Source organism: Ochotona curzoniae, unplaced genomic scaffold (assembly GCF_017591425.1).
Source record: "Ochotona curzoniae isolate NIBS_2020 unplaced genomic scaffold, NIBS_Ocur_1.0 contig_1, whole genome shotgun sequence".
NCBI classification, from domain to species: domain Eukaryota; kingdom Metazoa; phylum Chordata; class Mammalia; order Lagomorpha; family Ochotonidae; genus Ochotona; species Ochotona curzoniae.
Window position 1 is genome coordinate 46,044,656 of NW_024464918.1, and position 22,081 is coordinate 46,066,736.

At 49.7% G+C, this 22,081-nt stretch overlaps 2 protein-coding genes across 2 annotated transcripts; one reads left to right on the forward strand and one right to left on the reverse strand.

Annotated features, from left to right (window-relative positions):
• Positions 1-5,680: 5,680 nt before the first annotated feature.
• Positions 5,681-6,628, reverse strand: LOC121152655 (olfactory receptor 2T27-like). Its single transcript, XM_040974801.1, has one exon. It carries the CDS (start codon positions 6,626-6,628, stop codon positions 5,681-5,683), a length of 948 nt encoding a protein of 315 aa, XP_040830735.1.
• Positions 6,629-19,408: 12,780 nt separating this feature from the next.
• Positions 19,409-21,607, forward strand: LOC121152664 (olfactory receptor 2Z1-like). Its single transcript, XM_040974813.1, has 2 exons — positions 19,409-19,413; positions 20,641-21,607. Exons 1-2 carry the CDS (start codon positions 19,409-19,411, stop codon positions 21,605-21,607), a joined length of 972 nt encoding a protein of 323 aa, XP_040830747.1.
• Positions 21,608-22,081: the final 474 nt, after the last annotated feature.

Consider the following 22,081-nt stretch of genomic DNA (forward strand, 5'->3'; position numbering starts at 1 on the left):
CCAGGCTCAGCTACTCTGTCCTCTGAATCCTAGCTTCTTTGTCCCTGCATACCCAAAGGTTTCATCTTTGCTCCATCCCACCCCTTAGAGGCTCACAGAGTAAACTGGACTTGCCCAGACACAGAAGTTGGCTGGCAGGTTCCCTGGGAGTCTCTGCAGAGGGTAGATGTTCACTTTTTGAACAGCTCATCCAGGTAGGATGGTACATTGCTGAAGTTGCTACGTCAGTCCAGCAATGCAGACAAGTAGGAGATGGCTCTTCTGCGGGAGACTGGGGCCTGGGACTCCACCAGCTTCTGCCAGGAGCCTGCCTGCAGGCTCCACATGGGGCTGACATCCGCCAGGTGCAGTGTGGACACATCACGCTAGAGAGGACCAGGAGGGACAGGAGTCAGTACAGCCCCAGGGGAAGCAGTCAAGGATGGCCCAAAGCCTTGGGAGCCTGCACCCACATGGGAGACCAGGAGGAGGCTCCTGGCTTTGAATCAGCTCAGCTCCGGCTGTTGTGGCCACTTAGGGAGTGAACCAGCAGATGGAAGTTCTTTCTTTACTTCTCTGTAAACTTGCCTTTTAATAAAAATAAGTAAATCTTTTAAAAATGGGACCTGCAAAGAAATAGCCATTATTGCAGATAAAATAATTTTAAGTCAGAAGCAGTGAAAAGAGACCAGGAATATCATTACATAATAATAGTCTTCAACCCAGCTGGAGGAAATGGAATTAAAGAAATGCATAGAATTCCTGGGGAGGAGAGGTTCCATGAGGTAAGCATCTCTACTCTCTGTCAGCAGGACTCCCATGGAGCCTGTAATTACACTCTCCATTATAGTACCAGGCGTCCCCACCTTCACCTGTGCTCACCATGTCATGATACAATAAGGACTGTACTATTGTGATAATATGGGGGGAAAAGTTGGGGGGCAGACAAGGAGGGAGGAAGGGAAGGAGAGAGGGATGGGCCCCTGAATCTACAAAACTGTATGTGGAAAGCAACAAATAAAAAATAGTAACAAAAGTAATACATGCATCAAACGTTGAAACAGCTAAATACATAAATGTCATCGAGTAAAAGGGACAGATTGAGGCCACTGCTGTAATCACGGTGTACTTTAACACACAACCTCGAGATAGGGAGAAATCACACACAAAAGGAAGAACAGCCAGTTCACTGCACTCAGATCAATTACGAGAAGACTCAAAACCACACACTTCCCTCCCCTAAAAAACAAGACAAACTTTGAAGACTACATAAATACAGGAAACAGTAACTTACTCCTGAACCACCGATGGATCAGGATGAAATGAATAAAAACGGAAACACAAGAAAGCTGTAAGAGTACTACAAGAGGGAAATTTATAGCAACCAACATTTTCATCAGAAGGGCAGAAAGATCTTAAGTGAACTGCTCATCAATATACCTTGAGGAAATGGAAGAATGGGAACCAAGATCAATACATGCCATAGAACTCTGAGCACAAACAAATGATACAGAAAGTAAAAACACCCCCCAAATAAGATTAAAATACAAAGCTGGAAAACCTTTAGCAAGACTAAGAAAAAAAGAGAAGATTCAAATACATAAATTCAGAATGAAAACTAACACTGCTGGAATGCAAAGGGTCAACAGACATCACCACGGACGGTGACGTGGGGTCAGCAGACATCATCACAGACGGTGACGTGGGGTCAGCAGACATCACCACGGACGGTGACGTGGGGTCAGCAGACATCATCACCACGGACGGTGACGTGGGGTCAGCAGACATCATCACCACGGACGGTGACGTGGGGTCAGCAGACATCACCACGGACGGTGACGTGGGGTCAGCAGACATCATCACAGACGGTGACGTGGGGTCAGCAGACATCACCACGGACGGTGACATGGGGGTCAGCAGACATCATCACCACGGACGGTGACGTGGGGTCAGCAGACATCACCACGGACGGTGACGTGGGGGTCAGCAGACATCACCACGGACGGTGACGTGGGGTCAACAGACATCATCACAGACGGTGATGTGGGGTCAGCAGACATCACCACGGACGGTGACGTGGGGTCAGCAGACATCACCACGGACGGTGACGTGGGGTCAGCAGACATCACCACGGACGGTGACGTGGGGTCAGCAGACATCACCACGGACGGTGATGTGGGGTCAGCAGACATCACCATGGACACGTGGGGTCAACAGACATCACCACGGACGGTGATGTGGGGTCAGCAGACATCACCACGGACGGTGACGTGGGGTCAACAGACATCACCACGGACGGTGACGTGGGGTCAGCAGACATCATCACGGACGGTGACGTGGGGTCAGCAGACATCACCACGGACGGTGACGTGGGGTCAGCAGACATCACCATGGACACGTGGGGTCAACAGACATCACCACGGACGGTGATGTGGGGTCAGCAGACATCACCACGGACGGTGACGTGGGGTCAGCAGACATCACCACGGACGGTGACGTGGGGTCAACAGACATCACCACGGACGGTGACATGGGGTCAACAGACATCACTATGGACGGTGACATGGCAACACATTTAGTACCTTGGAATAAATGAATAATTCCTGAGCGGACAAGTCTTACTAGGACTGACTGATGCTTAAAGAGAATGCACAAACAGGTCAACAATGACCAGCAAGACTGAATTATTAACACATTTTTTTTCTATCAAAGAGAAAGCCAAGATCAGATGGTTTTACTGATGAATTCCACCAAACATTTAAGCAAGAATTAGTGTCAACACTGCTTAAATTAAAACCACAAAATGGAGGACAGGAAATTACAAAAGGCACATACTACCTTAGTACCAAAACCAGATAAGAACAAAATAAAAAGAGAATTCTGAGGCTGCTGCTGTGGCAAAGAGGGTTAAACAAGCACATGAGATGCCAGCATCCGACATGGGTGTGAGTTCAATTCCCGGCCATTCCACTTCCGATCCAGCTCCCTCCTGAAGTGCCTGGAAAAGCAACAGCAGAGGTCCAAGTTACTGGACTCCTCCAGCCACGGGAGATCTGGGAAAAGCCCTGGGCTCCTGGCTTTGTCCAACACAGTCCTGGCCATGGAGCTCATTTGGGAAGTGAACTACCAGATGAAAGACCTGTCTCCCTGTCTCTCTACACTCTGCCTTTCAAATAAATAAAAATAAATCTAAAATATTTTTAAACAAATAAAATAGAGAATTCTGTAGATCAACATTCCTGATGAAAATACATGCAAAACTCTTCTTCAAAATACCAGCAAACTGAATCCAGAACATTACAGAAGTAACTCAGCATGAGAAACTAGGACCATTTCAGAATGCAAGGGCGGCTCAGTGTGTGCAAATAGACACTCCACAGCACACCAGCAGGATGACAAAAACTGTGTGTTCAACCTAACAGGTTCACAAAACGTGCTTGATAAAGTTCAACATCTCTTCATTATGAACGCTCTGGATTAAGTAGGTACACGAGAGATGTATTTCACCATAATAAATGCCTTTTATAACAAGGCAACAGCTAACATCATACTAAATGGGGAAACGCCCAAGGCTCTTGCTCTCTAGGCTGTGGGATAAGACAATGCTCACTGTCGTTGCTTTATTCAACACAGTGTTAGATGTCCTAGCAGAATAATTAAGCAAGAAGAAATAAAGGCAGCCCAATCAGAAAGGCAGAAGTCACACTGTCACTGACATGATCTTATGTCCACAAACAAAAAACTATTAGAACTACTAAATCAATTCCAAAACATCAACAGTGAATCATCTAGAAAAATCAAGAAATCAATCCTATTTCCAAGTTATAAAAATAATATAAATGAGTAAATTTAACCAAAAAGATTAAAGATTTTTACAATGAAAAGTACAAATCACTGACAAAAGAAATTCAAGAGAACATAAAGAAATGCCCCTGCTCATGGATTGGAGGGCCCCACATCATAGAGTGTGTACTCTACACAAGCAATTCAGAGTTAACAAGACCCTCCAGTGACAGCTTTCCCAGACAAAAATACTGCTAATATTTGCATGTGGCAAAAGACTGAATAGCCACAGAACTTACACAAAATGAAGAAGGCATTACATGCTTGACTTCAAAATCTGTACACAGCTATAGCAATGGAAACAGTGAACATTGGCGTAGAAACAGATCCACAGGTAAAAGGAGAGAGAGAGAGAGAGAGAGAGAAGAGAGAGAATGAATGAATGAGAGATTCCATCCACTGGTCCACTCCCTGAATGGTTGCACAGCCTGGACTGCACCAGGAGCCAGGAGCCTCCTGCAGGTCTCCCACATGGCTGCAGGCATCCAGCTATCTGCACCATCTGCTGCTTTGCCAGGAACATTAGCAGAGAGCTGGCTCTGATGTGGAGCAGCTGGGACTGGAATCTGTCCACGGAGGATGCCAGCTTTAGGCGGCAGCTTTGCCCTGAAAGTCACGGAGTCTGCCACAGCCAACTGATTTTTGACAACGATGTTAAGAACATACATTGGAAAAAGGACAATCTTTTATTAAAATTAATGATAAAACTGGATATACACATGCAGAAGAATGAAACTAGACCCCTATCTGTCACCATGAACAAAAATCAGCTCAAAATGAACCTGAATGTGAAGCTATGCAACTTTAGACTAGGCAATGATCCCAGAGCACAGAAAATAAAACAAAAACAGACAAACTGGACAGACAAACAAGTGAAAAAAACTTCTACACAGCAAAGGAAATGATGAACAGAATGAAGCAACAACCTACAGAATTGAAAAAATATTTGTAAGCTATACATTTGATAAAGTGTTAATAATGTGAATGTGTCAGAAACCCAATAGCAAAAGTAACAATCTAATTAAAGACGGGTAGATTTACACAGACATTTCTCAAAGGAAGATACACAAATGGCTGCAGGATGTGTGAAAAGATCTTACCCAGCCTCAGAGCACTGCAAGTCACGACCACAGGAGGGAGCACCTCACTCTGGCGTGGCTGCATTATCAGAATAACCAAGGATAGCAATGTTGCTGGCAAGGATGTGATAGGAATGTAAGCTAATATGGACACTGTGAACAATGGCATGGAAGTTCTGAAAAAAAAAAACCCAAAGTAAAACCGCTGTGAGCTGCTGGGTGTATAACAAGGACAATGAAATCAGTTGTTGAAGACACATCTACACCACCATGTTGACTGAAGCACCATTCGCCACAGTCAAGAAACAGAACAGGCTGAAACAGCAACAAAGGAAACCTGACTCAGGGTCACAATGGAATACTTCTCAGCCATTAAAAATGATGATGTGTTGTCCTTTGCAATGAAACAGCTGGAACTTGAGGTCACCCTGTTAGGTGAAATAAACCAAGCACAGACAGACAAGCATCTGGGGTCAGTGTTAGGTGAACTCTGCCAAGCCACCACGTGTGACGCTGGCATCCTGGAGGAGCACTTGTCTGTCCCAACTGTCCCACTTTCCCTCCTAGATCCGTGCCAACGGCCTTGGAGAAGCAGCAGCAGATGCCCCATCACGGGCGACACTGGATGAGGCTCCTCTGTGCTGTAAATTTTATATGTCTGTTAGCATTGTAGATGGAATCAAACCATGAGAATTTCCTATAGGGAATGGTGCCAAGTTGCTCATGCTGGAAAGGGGGATGGTGGCTGCTCCTGCAGGTCTGCCTCTCAGCCTCGACATTCATGTTTTCTGTTTCAAGATCCGACATTTCTCTAAGACTTTCTGAAAAGCCCCGATCACATCCTTGTTTCTCAGACTGTAGATGAGGGGGTTTAGCATGGGTGTGAGGACAGTGCAAAATACAGATACAGCCTGCTCTTGCTCAGGCGTGTGGGATGACCCCGGTGTCATGTACATATAAACACAGGGTCCTAAGTAAAGACTGACCACCAGAAGATGAGACGAGCATGTCGCCAGGGCCTTGTTCCTTCCTTGGGGGGACTTCATTCGCAGGACAGTGAGGAAGATCAAAGTGTAAGAAGACATAATAAGTCCAAAGGGGATGAGTATAAATGCAATGCCCATCCCAAAGACCACCAGCTCATAGGTGGACGTGTCTGCACAGGACATCTTCATGAGCCCCGGCATCTCACAGTAGAAATGGGGGATTTCTCTGTTCCCACACATGGGCAGAGTCATGGTGTAAGACGTGTGAGCTGTGGCAGCTAGGATGCCGCCTAGCCAGGACGCTGCAGCCATCTGCACACACACTGCGTGGTTCATGACAACCGTGTACCTCAGCGGGTTGCAGACAGCCACGTACCGGTCATAGGCCATGAAGGTCAACAGGATGCATTCAGCGCCACCGAGAGTAAAGAAGAAGAATAACTGGGCGCCGCAAGCCGGACGGGTAATGTGCTTCCTCCCAGAGAAGAAGTTGGCTGCCATCTTTGGAACGGTGGTGCTGATGAGGGCCAGGTCCACCAGAGAGAGCTGGCTGAGGAGGAAGTACATGGGCGTGTGCAGCCGCAGGTCGACCCAGATGAGGAGGAGCAGGAGGAGGTTCCCAGCGAGGGAAGCCAGGTAGATTACAGTGATGCCGTACACGAGGACACTGGCACACTTCATCTCGGGGAAGAGCCCCAAGAGAATAAAATCTGCCAGCCACGTCTCATTTCCCTTCTCCATGGCTACGATTGCTCTGAGCAAACATAAAGAAGGTGAGGGCAGAAACAGCCAAGTGGGATTTTACAAAGCCTTTCCAAAGGCGTTTGTCAGTTGGCCGCCATTGAACCCAAGGGACTCTGGAGACAGGTCTGTGGGTCACCTGGAGCACCTGAGATGCAAATCAACCACATGCATGGTGCATTCACCTTTCACTCTGGGACCAGTTGGTGCTTGAGACTTGTTCTTCACTTTAAAAAAGTATTAATATTTATTTAAGAGGGAGGAGAGAGACAAAGCAAAAGAGAGGGGACCCATTTGCTGATTCACTTTCTAAATGTCTGCACGACCAGGGCTGGTATCAGGCTTGGCCAGCAGCTAGGAAGTCAATCCATATCGCCTACATGTGTGCCAGGGCCCCACTCCCGTGCCATCACCACTGCCGTGTGCCAGGGCCCTACTCCCGTGCCATCACCACTGCCGTGTGCCAGGGCCCCACTCCTCATGCCATCACCACTGCCGTGTGCCAGGGCCCTACTCCTCATGCCATCACCACTGCCGTGTGTCAGGGCCCCAATCCTCATGCCATCACCACTGCCGTGTGCCAGGGCCCCACTCCTCATGCCATCACCACTGCCGTGTGCCAGGGCCCCACTCCCGTGCCATCACCACTGCCGTGTGCCAGGGCCCCACTCCTCATGCCATCACCACTGCCGTGTGCCAGGGCCCCACTCCTCATGCCATCACCACTGCCGTGTGCCAGGGCCCCACTCCTCATGCCATCACCACTGCCGTGTGCCAGGGCCCCACTCCTCATGCCATCACCACTGCCGTGTGCTAGGGCCCTACTCCCGTGCCATCACCACTGCCATGTGCCAGGGCCCTACTCCCGTGCCATCACCACTGTCTCATATGGCCTGCATGGGCAGGAAGGTGGAATCAACGAAGCTGGAACCAGGAGTCGAACCCAGCTACTCCAGCATGAAAGTTGAGCATGTTGGCATCACTAGGCTAGAAGCCACTCACAGACAGAGGCCAACAGCACAGAAAAGGGCAAGCAGGCTCATGTGAGCCCTCTGAGGCTCTGAGCTCAGCACAGCTGTCATGTTTCGTACATCCCAACGTGGTGTGGAAGCCACCTCCACCACAGTGAAGCACAAGCCCTGGAGGCCAGTAGGATTTGCGGCTAGAAAAATGCATCTCATCCTAAACCTCCCTGTGTTTCATGGTTTGGGTCTTTAGTCTGTTACTTTGTGTGTTCAGTTCCAACAGAGGCCTGGGTTTCCTGTGACACAAAAGAACGTTACCACGTACTTCCCTGAGATCACATGTGGTCCCTAGATAAGTCCCTGACCGGACCTGCACTGGGTAAACTCACAAACTGTTCACATATGGGCATCCTTCCACTCACGTGAGAACCATATGTGCACTGGAAATAAAGTGTAGTGTAATGAATCCGTGATCCCTGTCTTGTGATGGAAGCTTGAGAGCAGGACCCATGAGCCAATGACCTGCCTGAGGAGCCATGCTGTGCATTCCTCTAGGAATATTCACAAAAATCACAGCCCTAAGAGAAACAAAAACAGCAGAAACAGCCACTAAATTAGCTTCCATGAGCTGCAAGTAAGAAATTGGACTGTGCCGTGTTCCAACGGGAGAATCCACTGCCCCCGGCTCAAGGTGTCAGAAGCACAGACATCATCTATGCTAAGCAGCTCTGAGCAATAGGAAGGAAGAAGTCGGGCTTCTGATTTTCATTATGACCACATCACTAAGCATTCAGACAAGACAAGGCACTAAGCAGACAAACCCTCAGCAACCCCGAGGGCCACAGCACACCGGGCCCAGGGAAGCCGCTGGCGTCCATTTAGACCTGGGAGAACGGCTCACGTAGGTTCAGCTGGCACTCAAATGTGAGTGGTGAGATTTATTCTGAGAAACTTAGGGTACTGGACACTTTGGCCTAATCTGTGCCAATGTCATTCCAGAGCCATTTTCTTCCAAATATGGATGAATAAGGTTCCACAGCCATTGCTTCAGCCCATAGTGTGTTTTCAGACATTGTTAAATTCAGCAAGAAAATTGAACGGATTCTCCAGTAGCATGCACTAAATGCAGCATGCTGGTAGACTGAAGACCAGGCATGATAATGCTGATATGCTAATATGTCACTTTCATCAAGAGCATCTTAAAATGCACCGTGGCCAGGGCTACCACTGCGGCATAGTGGGTGAAGTCACTGCAACGGGCACTGGCCTGAGGCCTGGCCACTCCACTTGAAATCCAGCTCCCCGCTGACACCCGGGACGTTGGCGCGGGATGGCCCTGGTACCGACATGGGAGGCCAGGTGACGCAGCTCTGGCTGTTGTGGCCATTTGAGGGGTGAACCAGTGGACAGAAGATATATCTCCAGTAACTTTTAAAGAAAAACACACCCTGGGGCCTGGGGCTGGGGCCTAGTGGCTAAAGTCCTCGCCTTGAACGTGCCAGGATCCCATATGGGCGCCGGTTCTAATCCCGGCTGCTCCACTTCCCATCCAGCTCCCTGTTTGTGGCCTGGGAAAGCAGTTGATGATGGAGCAAAGCCTTGGGACCCTGCACCCGTGGGAGACCCGGAAGAGGTTCCTGGTTCCCGGCTTTGGATCGGCTATCTTCCTCTCTGTCTCTCCTCCTCTCTGTATATCTGACTTTGTAATGAAAATAAATAAATCTTTAAAAAAAAGAAGTACACCCTGACTGCACACAAAGATGTCCTGCATCCTGTTAGAACATCCGGGACACACAAACCTCCAGCTGACGCCTCTGAGCCATCACGCCCTCAGCCCCGAGCACCAAGACTCTGCCGCAGCTCTGGACGTAACCCTGCGTTCTCTGGAGCTCCTCTGAGGGACACGGCACTCACTGCTGACCCCTTCCCAGCCAGAACGAGGGACAGGGCCCAGGGCTGGCCTCTCGGGTCCTTCCTGCTGCAGGGCCCCTCTCAGTACACTCTACTCTCACTCTGCCCTCTGGGCTTCAGGACGCGTTGAGACCGTTCTCCCAAGACAACGAAGGGGTGATTTGCTCAAGGATCACACCCACCCTCAGAGCCTATCAGATGCGGGTGTGGGGAGGGCTGTCAGACAGCCTCCATGGAGGATGTTTCCAAAAGCACTCCGATTTTGATTTTAAACACTGACTGGTTTTGGAATAGCAGTATGCTGGTGGACTCAGCACCCTTGCTGTCCCCTGAAGCAGGTATTCTTGACTGTCTCTTCCTTCACCTGCTTTCCCACCCCTGGCTTGGGGGAAACCTCATTGTTTTCTATCTCAGCACTAAACCCAGTGCGTAGCACCTAAGATTACGCAGCCCCGAGAGGACATCAGAGCAGGCAGCCTGACTCACACTCTGTGTCACCCCTTTGCAGCATCTTGTTCCCTCCTGTCCAGACTTCCCCTGCCATGAGCACCAGCCCCCAGCCTTGTCCCCCTCACACACACACCTGCTGACACCACACTCACAGCCTTGACTTTTACCTTGACTGAGAACAAGTGAGGCCGCTGTTATAGGAGTGAAGGTGGTGGACACGGCCACTCAGTGGCCTTTCTTCTCTGCTGGCCCCAGTGCCTGTCTCCAGCCCAGCCCTCCGGGTGAGGCTCAGCCAGCTCTTCTAAAGCTTCCATGCAGAGCCAACAGCCCCTCTGGCTCTCAGCATCTGGAATCTGTGTGTCTGGGATCCCATACTTGTACACTTCAGGTCCTGTGGAAATAAAACGCACACCAATTGATGGAAGGTGGGCCTGCGAGTGACCCAGTGGCTAAACCCTTGCCTTGCATGCGCCAGGATCCCATATGGGCACCGGTTCATTTCCAGCTGCTCCTCTTCCCAACCAGCTCCCTGCTTTCGGCTTGAGGAAGCAGTCGAGGGCGGCCCAAAACCTTGGGAACCTGCACCTGCATGGGAGACTGGGAAGAAGCTCTTGGCTCCTGACTTCGAATTGGCTCAGCTCTGGTCATTGTGGTCACTTGGGGCCATTTGATTGAACCAGCAAATGGAAGATCCTTTCTCTCCGTATCTCCTTCTCTCTGTGTGTCTGCCTTTCCAATTAAAAAATTGATCTTTGCTAAAAAAATATTGCTGAAGGGTTCAAATGCACACACCTTGGAGGTGGCTACCACTTTACTCCAGGCAAGAACCAGATGACTGGTTCCAACTAAGCCTCACGTTTGAGGAGCTGTTGGGGCTGGTCAGAATCAACCTCAGGAACTGTGACCTCCGCACAGGGAATCAAACACATTATCATAGAAAATCACCCCAGATGACCGATTAGATATTTCCAGAAGAAACACTGCCTGATCAAGGCATGCCACCTTATAGGGAGGCTGTGGCAACTCAGGAGATGGAAATTAAACATAAGATTGTACCTCTACTCCAGTCGGGGAATTGCCTGAGGAAATGAGATGCCTGCTGCTATATAACCACTTCTGGGGACTCCAGTCACTTTGGCCCATTAGGGATTCTACCCCCTAATGGTATTAGTTAGCTCCTCTGTGGGAGTTGCTTGAACTTCTTCCATATTATTGGAGAACTGCCTAGATAACTGGAAAGGACTTTAGAGGGCAGAGAGCAAAAGCCTTGTTCTGCGCTCAAGCAAACCAAAGTCGGGAATGCTCAATGAGGGGACATGTGGTGCTCCCCGGCTACATGGCCCCTGCACAGCCTCTAGGACCCCCCCTTCCCCCCCAAGCAGCTCCTCTCCCCACTCCATGATCTGTCTAGAGCAAAGATGAGGACTTAGCATGTGCACAAGGAGAGTGACAGAGCAGGTGATTGGCCAAGCTGCAGTAGTTGAGCACTCTGAGTTCACCCTGCCCAAGTCTCCCTCCCTACCATGGTGGTGGTCCTAAGTCCATGCAGGGAACAGAGAGAACCTGCCCCAGGAACTGTGCCTGTGTTTTGACCTGTCTAGAGTCTCCATTCCTTGCTTCTGGAACTCTCTCAGCCAAGCGGCTTGGTGGAGGGCACTTGTAGCAACACTGAAAGGCAGATGTGCCACCAGCTGCCAACAGACAGCAGTCACGAGGTACCCTGGGAAACCAATGCAGAGTGTTCATGTGGTAAAACATCCAAACTACCAAGACGACCTACAAACCCACTATAATCATTTCAGAATCCCAAACCATGCTTCATAGAAATAGGAAAAACTATCCTAAAATGATCCACATGAGTCAGGACGGTATCACATTAGCTGATCTCAAATCACATTACAAAGCTATAGTAGTTAAAGCATTATGTGACTGGCATAAAAACAGCCATCAACCAGGAGACCCAGAGAGGGACTTACAGGAGTGTCTTCATAGCTGGACAGAACTCACTGGAAAAGGATAATGTCTTCAATGAATTACGTAAGGAAAACTAAATATCCAAATACTGAGCAACTATTAACTACATACAGTATAAATCCCCCAAATCAGCTCAAATGAACCAACCAGGAACTGTAGAACCACAAAGGAAAACACAGGCAGAGAACTATACACTGATGGATGCATTTTTTAGGTTTGACCCCTAAGGCTCCAAGGCCACAGAAGACAGACAGCTATCAGAGGTGAGGAGTGATGGGGCTTGCCTCTGACACAGGCTGCACAGGTGGCGAATACACTAAATAACAATGTATCGCACATCTCAAGATCACCGGGAGTGATTTTCAAATGATCTCACCACAAAACATGGTAAGTATTTTGAGGTGATGGATAACTTGATTTATTTGGCTTAATTATTCTGCATTGCCTTCATGAATCACAGCTTCATTGTCTACTTATAAACATACAAGATGGTAACTTGACAACCTATGATTACTTTTTTTTTCTCTAAAAAGTTATAAAACAGGAGCCAGCACATAGGCTCAATTGGCTAATCCTCCACCTCCAAGTGCCGACATCCAAAATGGGAACCAGTTAATGTCCCGGTGGCTCCACTTCTAATCCAGCTCCCTGCTTATGGACTGGGAAAGCAGGAGAGCATGGCCCATTGCTTTGGGACCCTGCACCAGCATCGGAGAACTGGAAGCAGCTCCTGGTTCCCGGCTTTGGATTAGCTCAGCTCTGGCCATTGAGATCATCTGGGGAGTGAACCCAGAGGACAGAAGATCTTACCCTCTTTTCTGTAAATCTGCCCTTCCAATAAATATAAATAAAAAATTTAAAAAGGTTATAAAACAGGAGATTTATATGTACCCAATGCACGAAACAGCTGGGGTTGATCGGTGAGAGAGACAAGAGTACAGAGTTCTCTGGTCAGCCAGGGGACACACCCCTCTACTGGACGAGCGAAATCCTCCTAATGCAACATGCTGCATTGTGGGGATCAAAGTGCAGAACACTTGTGTTTATTAAAAACAAAACAAATCACCTAATTACCCACACAGAAGTGTTAGTGTATTGTAAGCTCTGTAATTGTGCAAACACCCAGGAGAGCCTTCAGTTCTCCCCCAGTGTCCCCAGGTCCCCAACGGCGCTGGGTCCCAGAAGCTGCATCCCAGCCGCTTGGATAATCAGCTCTGGCTGGGAGTCTGGATGTCATAGTTGTCCCAGGGGCCTTCCCCTCGTTCAGAATCCCACCAGCTATGGTTCTGACAGGGTGACCAGGAAGGACGTGCCAAGGTCAGGCAATACTAAGGGCATGCCGCATGCCTTCCCCCACCACCCACTTCTCCACAGAGCACAGGCTGAAGACAGCTGCACAAATCCATGGGGTTCACACTGCCACCCTTCCTCTGAGACCACACAGAGTGACAGAATAACTCTCAGAGGGTCAAAAAGGCTCCTGGGAGTGAACCTGACACAGTGTATTTACATGTGCCTCTGTAGCTAGACATTTTGCTCAATTTCTTACTGATACAATTGTAGCTACATGGAAGATATTGGTGTACACATTGTTACTATCTTTACTAATAACTGTTTTAATACCTAGAAATACAACTATGCAGTTAAAATACTTTCTAAATATTGTTTTGATTTATAGTTACAATGTTTGATCATGCACACAAAATTTTGGCATGCACAATTTGTGCTTCAGTCTTCTAAACACACATACACACACACTTAGGAGTGGTTTGGTCTGTAGGCTTCTTTGAAAAACTCAACAGTTTTGACCCATTTGCCTCCTCAACAATCTACTCAACCAGCAAGCTGAGGCAGTGGGACCACTCTAGCTTTTACACCAAGCAGCTGGCACAGGAAGGCAGCAGCTCTGCCAAGAACATCCACTCATTCCCCAGTTGTTTAAGTGAATTGCTTTCACCGATGGAGGCAGTGGTAGACACGTGTTTTGTGTTTTGTTTTGGGAAATTTTTACCCACTGACAAATCCCTAAGACATTCTAGAGTTGTGCATTTGAAAACACATCCTTAAAATGCAAGGTTTTCCATGGTTTGAGTCTTGTATCTGTCCTCACTAACCATGTAGCTCAGAAAGCTGCTAAGTTTTTCCTGGGCTTCCCCTGGCCCACACAGGTAATAACCACACGGCTGACGTCACACTGCACGACTCGGGCATAAGGACTGACACACAGTGAGTGTGACCGTACCAGAAACAGCAGCTTTGTTAGCACTGTCATGATTTACTGGATGGGCAGAAAGACACATATTCCTTCTGCTAGTTCATGCTCCTAGTTGCTCACAGACCTGGGCCAGGGCCAGAACAAGGGGCTGGGATCTCCATGCAGGGTTCCCATGTGTGTGGAAGGGACACAACTATCTGAGCGGTCACCTGTTACTCCGAGTCTTCGAGCATTGGCAGGAAGTCACCATCGGCAGCGAGAGCTAGAACTTGAACCAGGTGTTCTAATACGGGAAGTGTGTATCTTACCTGGTGTCTTAACCACCAGACCACACACCTGCTTGGAGCCATTACTATTACTCAGAACAATAATAAAAGCGGCCAGAAGGTCTGTACTGAGGATTTTTAAGTATTGTGTTAACAGATGTTAAATTTTATAAATCTATAAAAAATCACTAAATTTCCTAAAAGAATGCTTAGTGGCTCACCTGTGGGGGAAAAAATTCCCAGTGGAGATTACTGCCAGGTGTTGGTTAATAGTCATTGGTTTACACTTGGTAATGCCAAAAGGAGTGAGGAGATCTTACACAGGAAAAGCAGCAAAGCAAATAAACATGACCTTATCATATACTAGAAACTAAAAAGAAAAACTAAGCCCAAAGAACTGTAATTCAAGGGTCCAGAGTTCGTAGTCCTATCTCTCATCAACCCGGAGTGTGTTAGGGGTTGTGTTATAACTTAGGTGACCACACCACACACAGAATGTAAAGTAGAAGTTATTTGTAAGGGGAATGTTCAAGGGTGAGGAAAAGCAGAGACAAGGCTAGAACACGTGAGCGCTCAGACAGAGGCAAGAGTCAACTCTTGTTTGATCTATTCTATTGAGGATCAATGCAAGGGTGTGGAAGTCATTCACAGCCAGCCAGGCCCCGCCTGGACTTCACAAGCTGGCCTTCGCTGTCAGCCAGGTGACCCCGCAGTGTCCCCAGAGAGCCCAGTCCTCATGCATCTTGGACTCTGACATACTGGGAATTGAGCCTGGGACCTCACGGTGTGGAGCTGCACTTGACTATGATGGTCTGGCAGTACAGCTGTGCCTTCCTCAATACAAGCCCACCCTTGGAGGTGACACTTGACATGTACTGGATCCACAAAAAGAACATCATAACTCATAAAACACCACAAAACAGTAACAGTGACAACAGAGCATCAAGCACAAAGCAGCAAGCAGGGACCTTCCTGACTTCAGGAGCAGGCCACCTCACACATCACTCAAGCAGGTCCGAATGTGGTGCCTACACCAATCTCCTCTGGACGGATATGAAGCCCAGGTGGTCACACGCAGCTCACCAAGGGACAGTCTTGAGTCTGGGATTAGGTGATAATGACAGAGACCAGGGTGGTTGACAGCTGAAGATAGGAGAACCAATGAGTAGGAAGGAAGGACTTTGAGCAGAAAAAGGGCACCGTTTGGCATGGTGGTAAAGAAGGCACTTGAGACACCCACATCCACCGTGGGAGGTACCAGGTGGTGGCTTCTCACACGGAAACACAGGAGGGATTTTCAGCTCCGAGCTTTGCTTTGCCCAGCCCCGTGTGTTGTAAGCATCTGAGGCATGAATCATTGGGTGGAAGATCTCCTCTGTCTGTCTCTCTTTCCCGCCCTTCCACCCTCACTCCTTCCACTCCAAATAAATGAAAATAATACAACTAAAAACAAACCAAAACAAACCTAGACATGAAAAAATTAGACTACTAAGTTGAACACAAGTTGAGGAATTTTTTAAAAAAGAAACTTACATTATTAATTTTCTTTCTCTAAATCCATGGTAGCTTCTTGGGAACATATACAGTAGCTGTTGACCATCCCTTGGGGATAGGGGGCCACAGCAGGCAGACCTGGCCCGGTCTACACCTGGACAGGAAGTAAGACATTTTCTTTTTGGGTTTTGCTTACATACTTCCCATGACCATCTGGGCACCTGGAACTCAGGGTCCACTGAGAATCCCTCAACAACGATGTTTAAAGAGAAACAAGCTGCTATAACTAGATCACACAGGATCCAGAGAAGGATGGCCCATATGTAGCCTCGCGCCCTAGGAATCAACTGAGTAAGAGTGCAACAAAAATTCTGTAGTTCCAGAACACGCCTAAGTGTGGTTTTGAGAAGAATGTCCTTGGCAGATGTGGCAAAGGTTCAGTAATGATATAAGCTCAGTGCCAGTGGCAGGCTGCCTCTCCCCGGAATCTGCTCCCACCTCAGGGAAGCAGAAAACGGCACTCACCTTCCGAAGCCTGAGCCCAGCACTCTCACACCGGCTGGCTCTGCACGGAAATGTGGGGCAGCGAGGCTCTGTCTGTCTGATGCATGGCTGCCTAGAGAATGACACAGCAATCCAGAAAGAGACACTGGGTGTGGGACACATTCTGTCATCTCATTTGTGCTCTTCAAAAATGGGTCCCACTTAGTGCTTATAAAGCAATTATAAATCTCATGTTGAGAAAAAGATCAAGGTCATATTAACTGTTGACTTTGACCCAAAACATCAGTTTGTTAAGTCTGTGCAGACGTGACCAGCAAAGTCACATTGTGAGCATGCATGCATGTCGCAGAGCTGGAACTCCTCGGTGGAAGTCTAAGGTGTAGTGCACACTGGCCATTCGGAGGACCCGGGATCATGGATGTGCAGTGACGCAGATCTGGGCTCACATCTCAGATCTGCCATTTGCTCAACAGATGACTTGAGCACTGAGCTCATCAACCTTCCAGACTTTTGTGTCTTCTTACACAAAGTAATGAACAATTACTGCTTCCCTAATATTGCTCATTGATAAAATAATGTCAAACACAAACCAGAAGAGCCCATCTTCCTTCCCATCTGACTCCTTTCCAACTGAGAAATAAACACCCACCAAGGCAACAGGACCATTAAGAGAAGCCATGGACATACGGAGCTGGCAGGGAGTCGGCAGGGAGCTGGCAGGGACACAGGCCCTCCCTAATTCCCAGCTGGCACGCAGTTTCCCCCAGACACCAATGTGCCGCTGGGTGTTGATGTAGCTGTTTACAAGCACCAAGTCGGCCCCAAAGTCCTGGGCCCATATAAAGCCTTGAAACACCAGCCTGGGGGCCCTGGCACCCCAAAGGTGTGGCGCTGGGTTCAGCTCTGTCTCCAGAGGCCACAGGCCACTAAACCCTATGCTGTGTCTCCTTTCTGAGGTCACTTGACTGCACAGAAAATCCAGGGAACTCAGCAGCAGAGCAGCACTGGGTTTCAGTCCAACAGCAGGGCTCGGGTGTCTGCACAGGTGAGCACTGCTCCCCACAGCCTTCCTCCATCTCCTGGAGACAGCCTTCTGTGCCAGAGCCCCTTCTCCTGTATACCCACTGCTCCCCAACAGCCAGGAGCGGTGCAGAGCTGCAGAGCTAAGCTGGGTCCTGGCTGTGGACCACTTCCTGCCGTGGTGCACACACTTCCTTTAGATGTTTCCTTTTAGCTTTACTGCGCAGTATCTGTAATTGTGCAGCATGGAGTGAAAAAAAGCCAACCAACCGGCAGTTCTGATAATTACTTGAATTAGACTTCTACTTCTTGGTTATCCCTCATTAATTTTGGAGATGTGAATTTCGGAGCAGTTGGAATTTAGTTAAAACCAGTACTGGGATTGGATCAGAGGAAGCTAGAACCCACACCTGTGCCATTGCTGAATCCTGGCTTTCTGCTTGTCTGAAAAAGGCACACCTGGCATTCAGTCAGCACACAAGCCACCAGGTAGAAACAGCGCTGTGCCCAGAGACTGCAGAGCTGAGAAATCCCAACGCCCAACGCCTACCCCATCCCAGCCTTGCTTTACAATGACACTGTGACTCACAGGTCAGTCACGTCAGTCATCCTCGGTGTCAGCCTGGCATGCAGTTCTGACTTTGGCCACAATTGCATACCCCAAGCAAGTCAGCAGGACTGTGGAGATTCCAGCCACACACTGAGTGTTTGATCAAGAATGAGGACGACTTGGCAGCCAATGCTTTCCAGTGGAGACTGAGCCCCGTGCAGAGGAGCCCAGTGCCACCATTTGCACGGAGGTGACAAGGCCTGCCAGCCTTCTCATAGTCAGGGGCACTGGCTATTAGTGCCGAGCTGCTCAGGTGGCTTAGGGAACCTCTGACCCTGCCTGATTGCATCCTCAGGCTGCTTGGATGGTACGAGTGACATGAGCGTCTGTGACTTCCAGCCTCCTCTAGTCACTGAAGGAGCTCCCATCCTTCTTTTTCATCCAGAATTAGTGTGGGTCCCTTCAATGCACTGCATGCAGCCTGACCCAGCCTCTGCAACACACACTGCTCTCCTCACTGCTGCACAGGGCAGACGCCGGCTGGGGAAAGGCAAAATTCACTCAAGGAAACAAGAGCAGGTCCAGAGCTGCTTTTCTCAGCTGCAGCACTGTGCATCTTTGGGCTGCTCAGTTTTGCTGGTGAAGGCTACTCCATGCATTGTGGGGGTGTTAACACTGTCCTGGCCCCTTCCTGCTCTTCAGTGTGACGTCTGACAGTGTTTGCTGAGGGTGAAATCAGCTCTGGCCGAGAAATCCTGGGTGCCAGTGTTGGTCCCCTGCAGGGTGTGCTCTGTCCCTCCTGAGCCCCACCCAGAGTACAGCCTGTGCTGTGCTGCAATCTAGGGACCTCCCTGCTCCCTTTGCCTGAGGAGTCTGGAAGGCACATCTGATGGGCACAGCTGTGTCACTGAGACCCTTGGGTGAGTGATGCCAGATTTAGTTGTGGCTTAGAACCACTTGGAAATCTTTCAAGGAGTGAGGCGTGGGTGTTGCTACTGTCTTTGAGCACCCCAGATCATCTTAACGCGCAGACACGTCTGGAGACCTCTGCCTTAGACACTTTCAGCTTGTCTGCTGTTGGAAGATTTGAGACTGAGGGACAAGTCCTCCCAGTGGGCAAGTCTCAGTAGTAGGGCTAATCATGAAAATTCCTCGGGCAGGGCACTCCTACTGTCTTCACCTAGGCAAAGGGGACAAATACAGGTACATGGTTTTCCAGTTACAGCATTCTGCAGGTGGACTGAGGGGGCAAAGTGGGAGATGTAAGGGGTGCCCTGTGAAAGGAGACCAACGTCACAGCTTCCATCTGAACTTCCCAAAGGACCGTGCCAGGCTTCTGAGCCTTATCCTGGAGAACAAGAAGGATCTGGAAGGAGGACACACACCAACTGGAGACAGAGATTCCTGCTGGACAGTGTGGGTCACGTCAACATGAGGTCAGTACACAGTGGCAGGTGCAAGTGCTGGGAAGTCAGCCACGCCCTGCCCCATGCCCTGTGGACACAGGCTCACCTTGGGAAGTCATGGACATGCACTTCCATAGCTTTTCTTCCGTCAGCCCTTCGAACGGGCAATTTCCAGCTATCTGGGAGCTGGGTTTTTAACGTCAATACTGCCCTTCTCCATAGTGACATCTTGAGTCAAAAAACTCAAGTCTGGGCTTTAAAACAAAATCAGAAAAGCAGCCAAACCATAGGGAAACAGCAAGCAATCAAATCTGAACAGGAAAACCACAGAGAGTAAAAAGAAAGTTCCGGTGCTGACACATCTGCCAGGCCAGAGTGGGGCATCTGTGTCCAGGACGCCTTGCTTCTGTGCTAAGGCTCTGCATGCCCACTGCTGCCATTTCTGATGCAGGCATGCTGCAGGAAACAGGAATGGAAAAAATCCTCCTCCTCTGAGGAACAGTGAGAAAGCAAATGAATCCCCTAAATGTGACCTGGAGACACTCCACGTACACATATGTACATCCAGAAGTGTACATGCAAGACAAATACATGTGTGTATGCCCCCTCCCTCGTGGGAACCAGGGACCCAGCCGGGCCACATCCCGCTGCTTTCCCAGGCACATGAGCATGGAGCTGCACTGGAAACGGAGCAGCCGAGATTCAAGCCAGTGCTCAGATATGGGAGGTTGACAATGCAAACAACAGCTTAACCTGCGGTGCCATGGCAGTTTCTAGGTTCCCCTATTTCCAAGAGAAATCCATCTCCTAGACTCTGACATAGGACTTTTCAACATTTTCAATTCACATATTTGTGGGCCAGGTTTTCAAATTAGGCATAAGAATAAAGTTTTTAGTTTATCTGTGTATGTGTTTAGCCGTGCAGTTTCTAAGCACAGAGCACTGCACCGTGCTGCTTTCCCTCTAGCTTTTGCACGTGGAAACCGCGATCTGGTTGCACTGTATTCTGGCGTACACATTCGAAGTTATAAACATCCCTCCGAGTACAGCTCTGCTGCATGTCATGTTTTCATGTTTACATTTTCTTTATGGAATAACATTGAGCCACAGAAATGCAGAAGGGCACTTCCGAAGGCGCCTGCCGTCTGCCAGCCTCCCAGGCCATAGTCCCTCTGCCACTCGGTGCACTGCGCCCCCACCCCCGTCTGAGGGACTGTCATTCAGCCCTGGCTGAGCTGGTTCACTTTGCTCCTACAGTGAGGACTGGCAGGAAGCAGGCCGAGCGCCCTGGAACTCCTCCTCCAGCTCTGGCTTTGTTCTCACCAGCCTTTTTAACAAGAGTCCGATGCACCTGTTCCTCTTCAGCACGGTGGCGCTGACCTACCTCCTCGCCATGGCTGGCAACGCCTGCTTGGTCCTCCTGATCTGGGCCGACGCCCGGCTCCACACGCCCATGTACCTCCTTCTCAGCCAGCTGTCCTTCCTGGACATCTTCTTCACTTCAGTCACCGTGCCCAAGATGATGGTGGGCTTCCTCTTCGGCTGGACGAGCATCTCCTTCGGAGGCTGTGGGGCACAGATGTTTTTCTTCATGTTCCTGGGGGCTGCAGAATGCCTCCTGCTGGCCCTCATGGCCTACGACCGCTACGTGGCCATCTGCAACCCTCTCCGCTACCCAGTGCTCATGCGCCGCCAGGTCTGTGTGCTCATGGTGCTGGCCTCCTGGTTGGGAGGGTCCCTCAACGCCTCCATCCAGACCTCTCTGACCCTGCGGTTTCCCTACTGCGGCTCTCGGAAAATTGCCCACTTCTTCTGCGAAGTGCCGTCGCTGCTGCTGCTGGCCTGTGCGGACACCGAGGCGTACAAGCAGGTGCTCTTCGTGACGGGGGTGGTGGTCCTCCTGGTCCCCATCACCTTCATCACCGCCTCCTACGGCCTCATCCTGGCCGCCGTGCTGCGCATGCGCTCTGTGGACGGGCGGAGGAAGGCCCTGGCCACCTGCTCCTCCCACCTGACGGTGGTCAACCTTTTCTACGGGCCCCTTGTCTACACCTACATGCTGCCCGCACGCTACCACTCGCCTGGCAAGGATGACGCCGTGTCTGTCTTCTACACTGTCCTCACCCCCATGCTCAACCCCGTCATCTACAGCCTCAGGAACAGGGAGGTGACGGGGGCAGTGAGGAAGGCATTAGGAAAGGGCGGGCCTAGCCCGAAGGCTTAAACAGGAACGGGCGCATGCGCTGCGGGCACTGGCCTTGTGTGGCAGTGGGACAAACTGCCGCTCGCCAGGTCGACATCCCAGAGGAGCACCAGTGAGTCCTGACGTTTCACTTCCAAAGCAGCTCCCTGCTAACGGACCAGGGAAGGCCCTGCCTCCCACATGGGAGGCCCAGGTGGTGTTTCGGGCTCCTGGCTTCAACCATGAACAAGTGCGTGGAAGATTTCTCTTTCTGCCCTTCCAATAAAAAAAATAATGTAAAACAAAACAGGAGAGGGGGCTGGGAACAACCACTGCAGGCCTCAGTTCAGCCATGCGCACATGTGTGGAGACAGATTAAGTCTGTGCCAGAAGTGCCTACATGGGTCCACTGCAGTAGCCTAGTGGCTAAATCCTCGCCTTGCATGTGCTGTGATCCCAAATGGGTGCTGGTTCATGTCCTGGCTGCTCTACTTCCCATCCAGCTCCCTGCTTGAG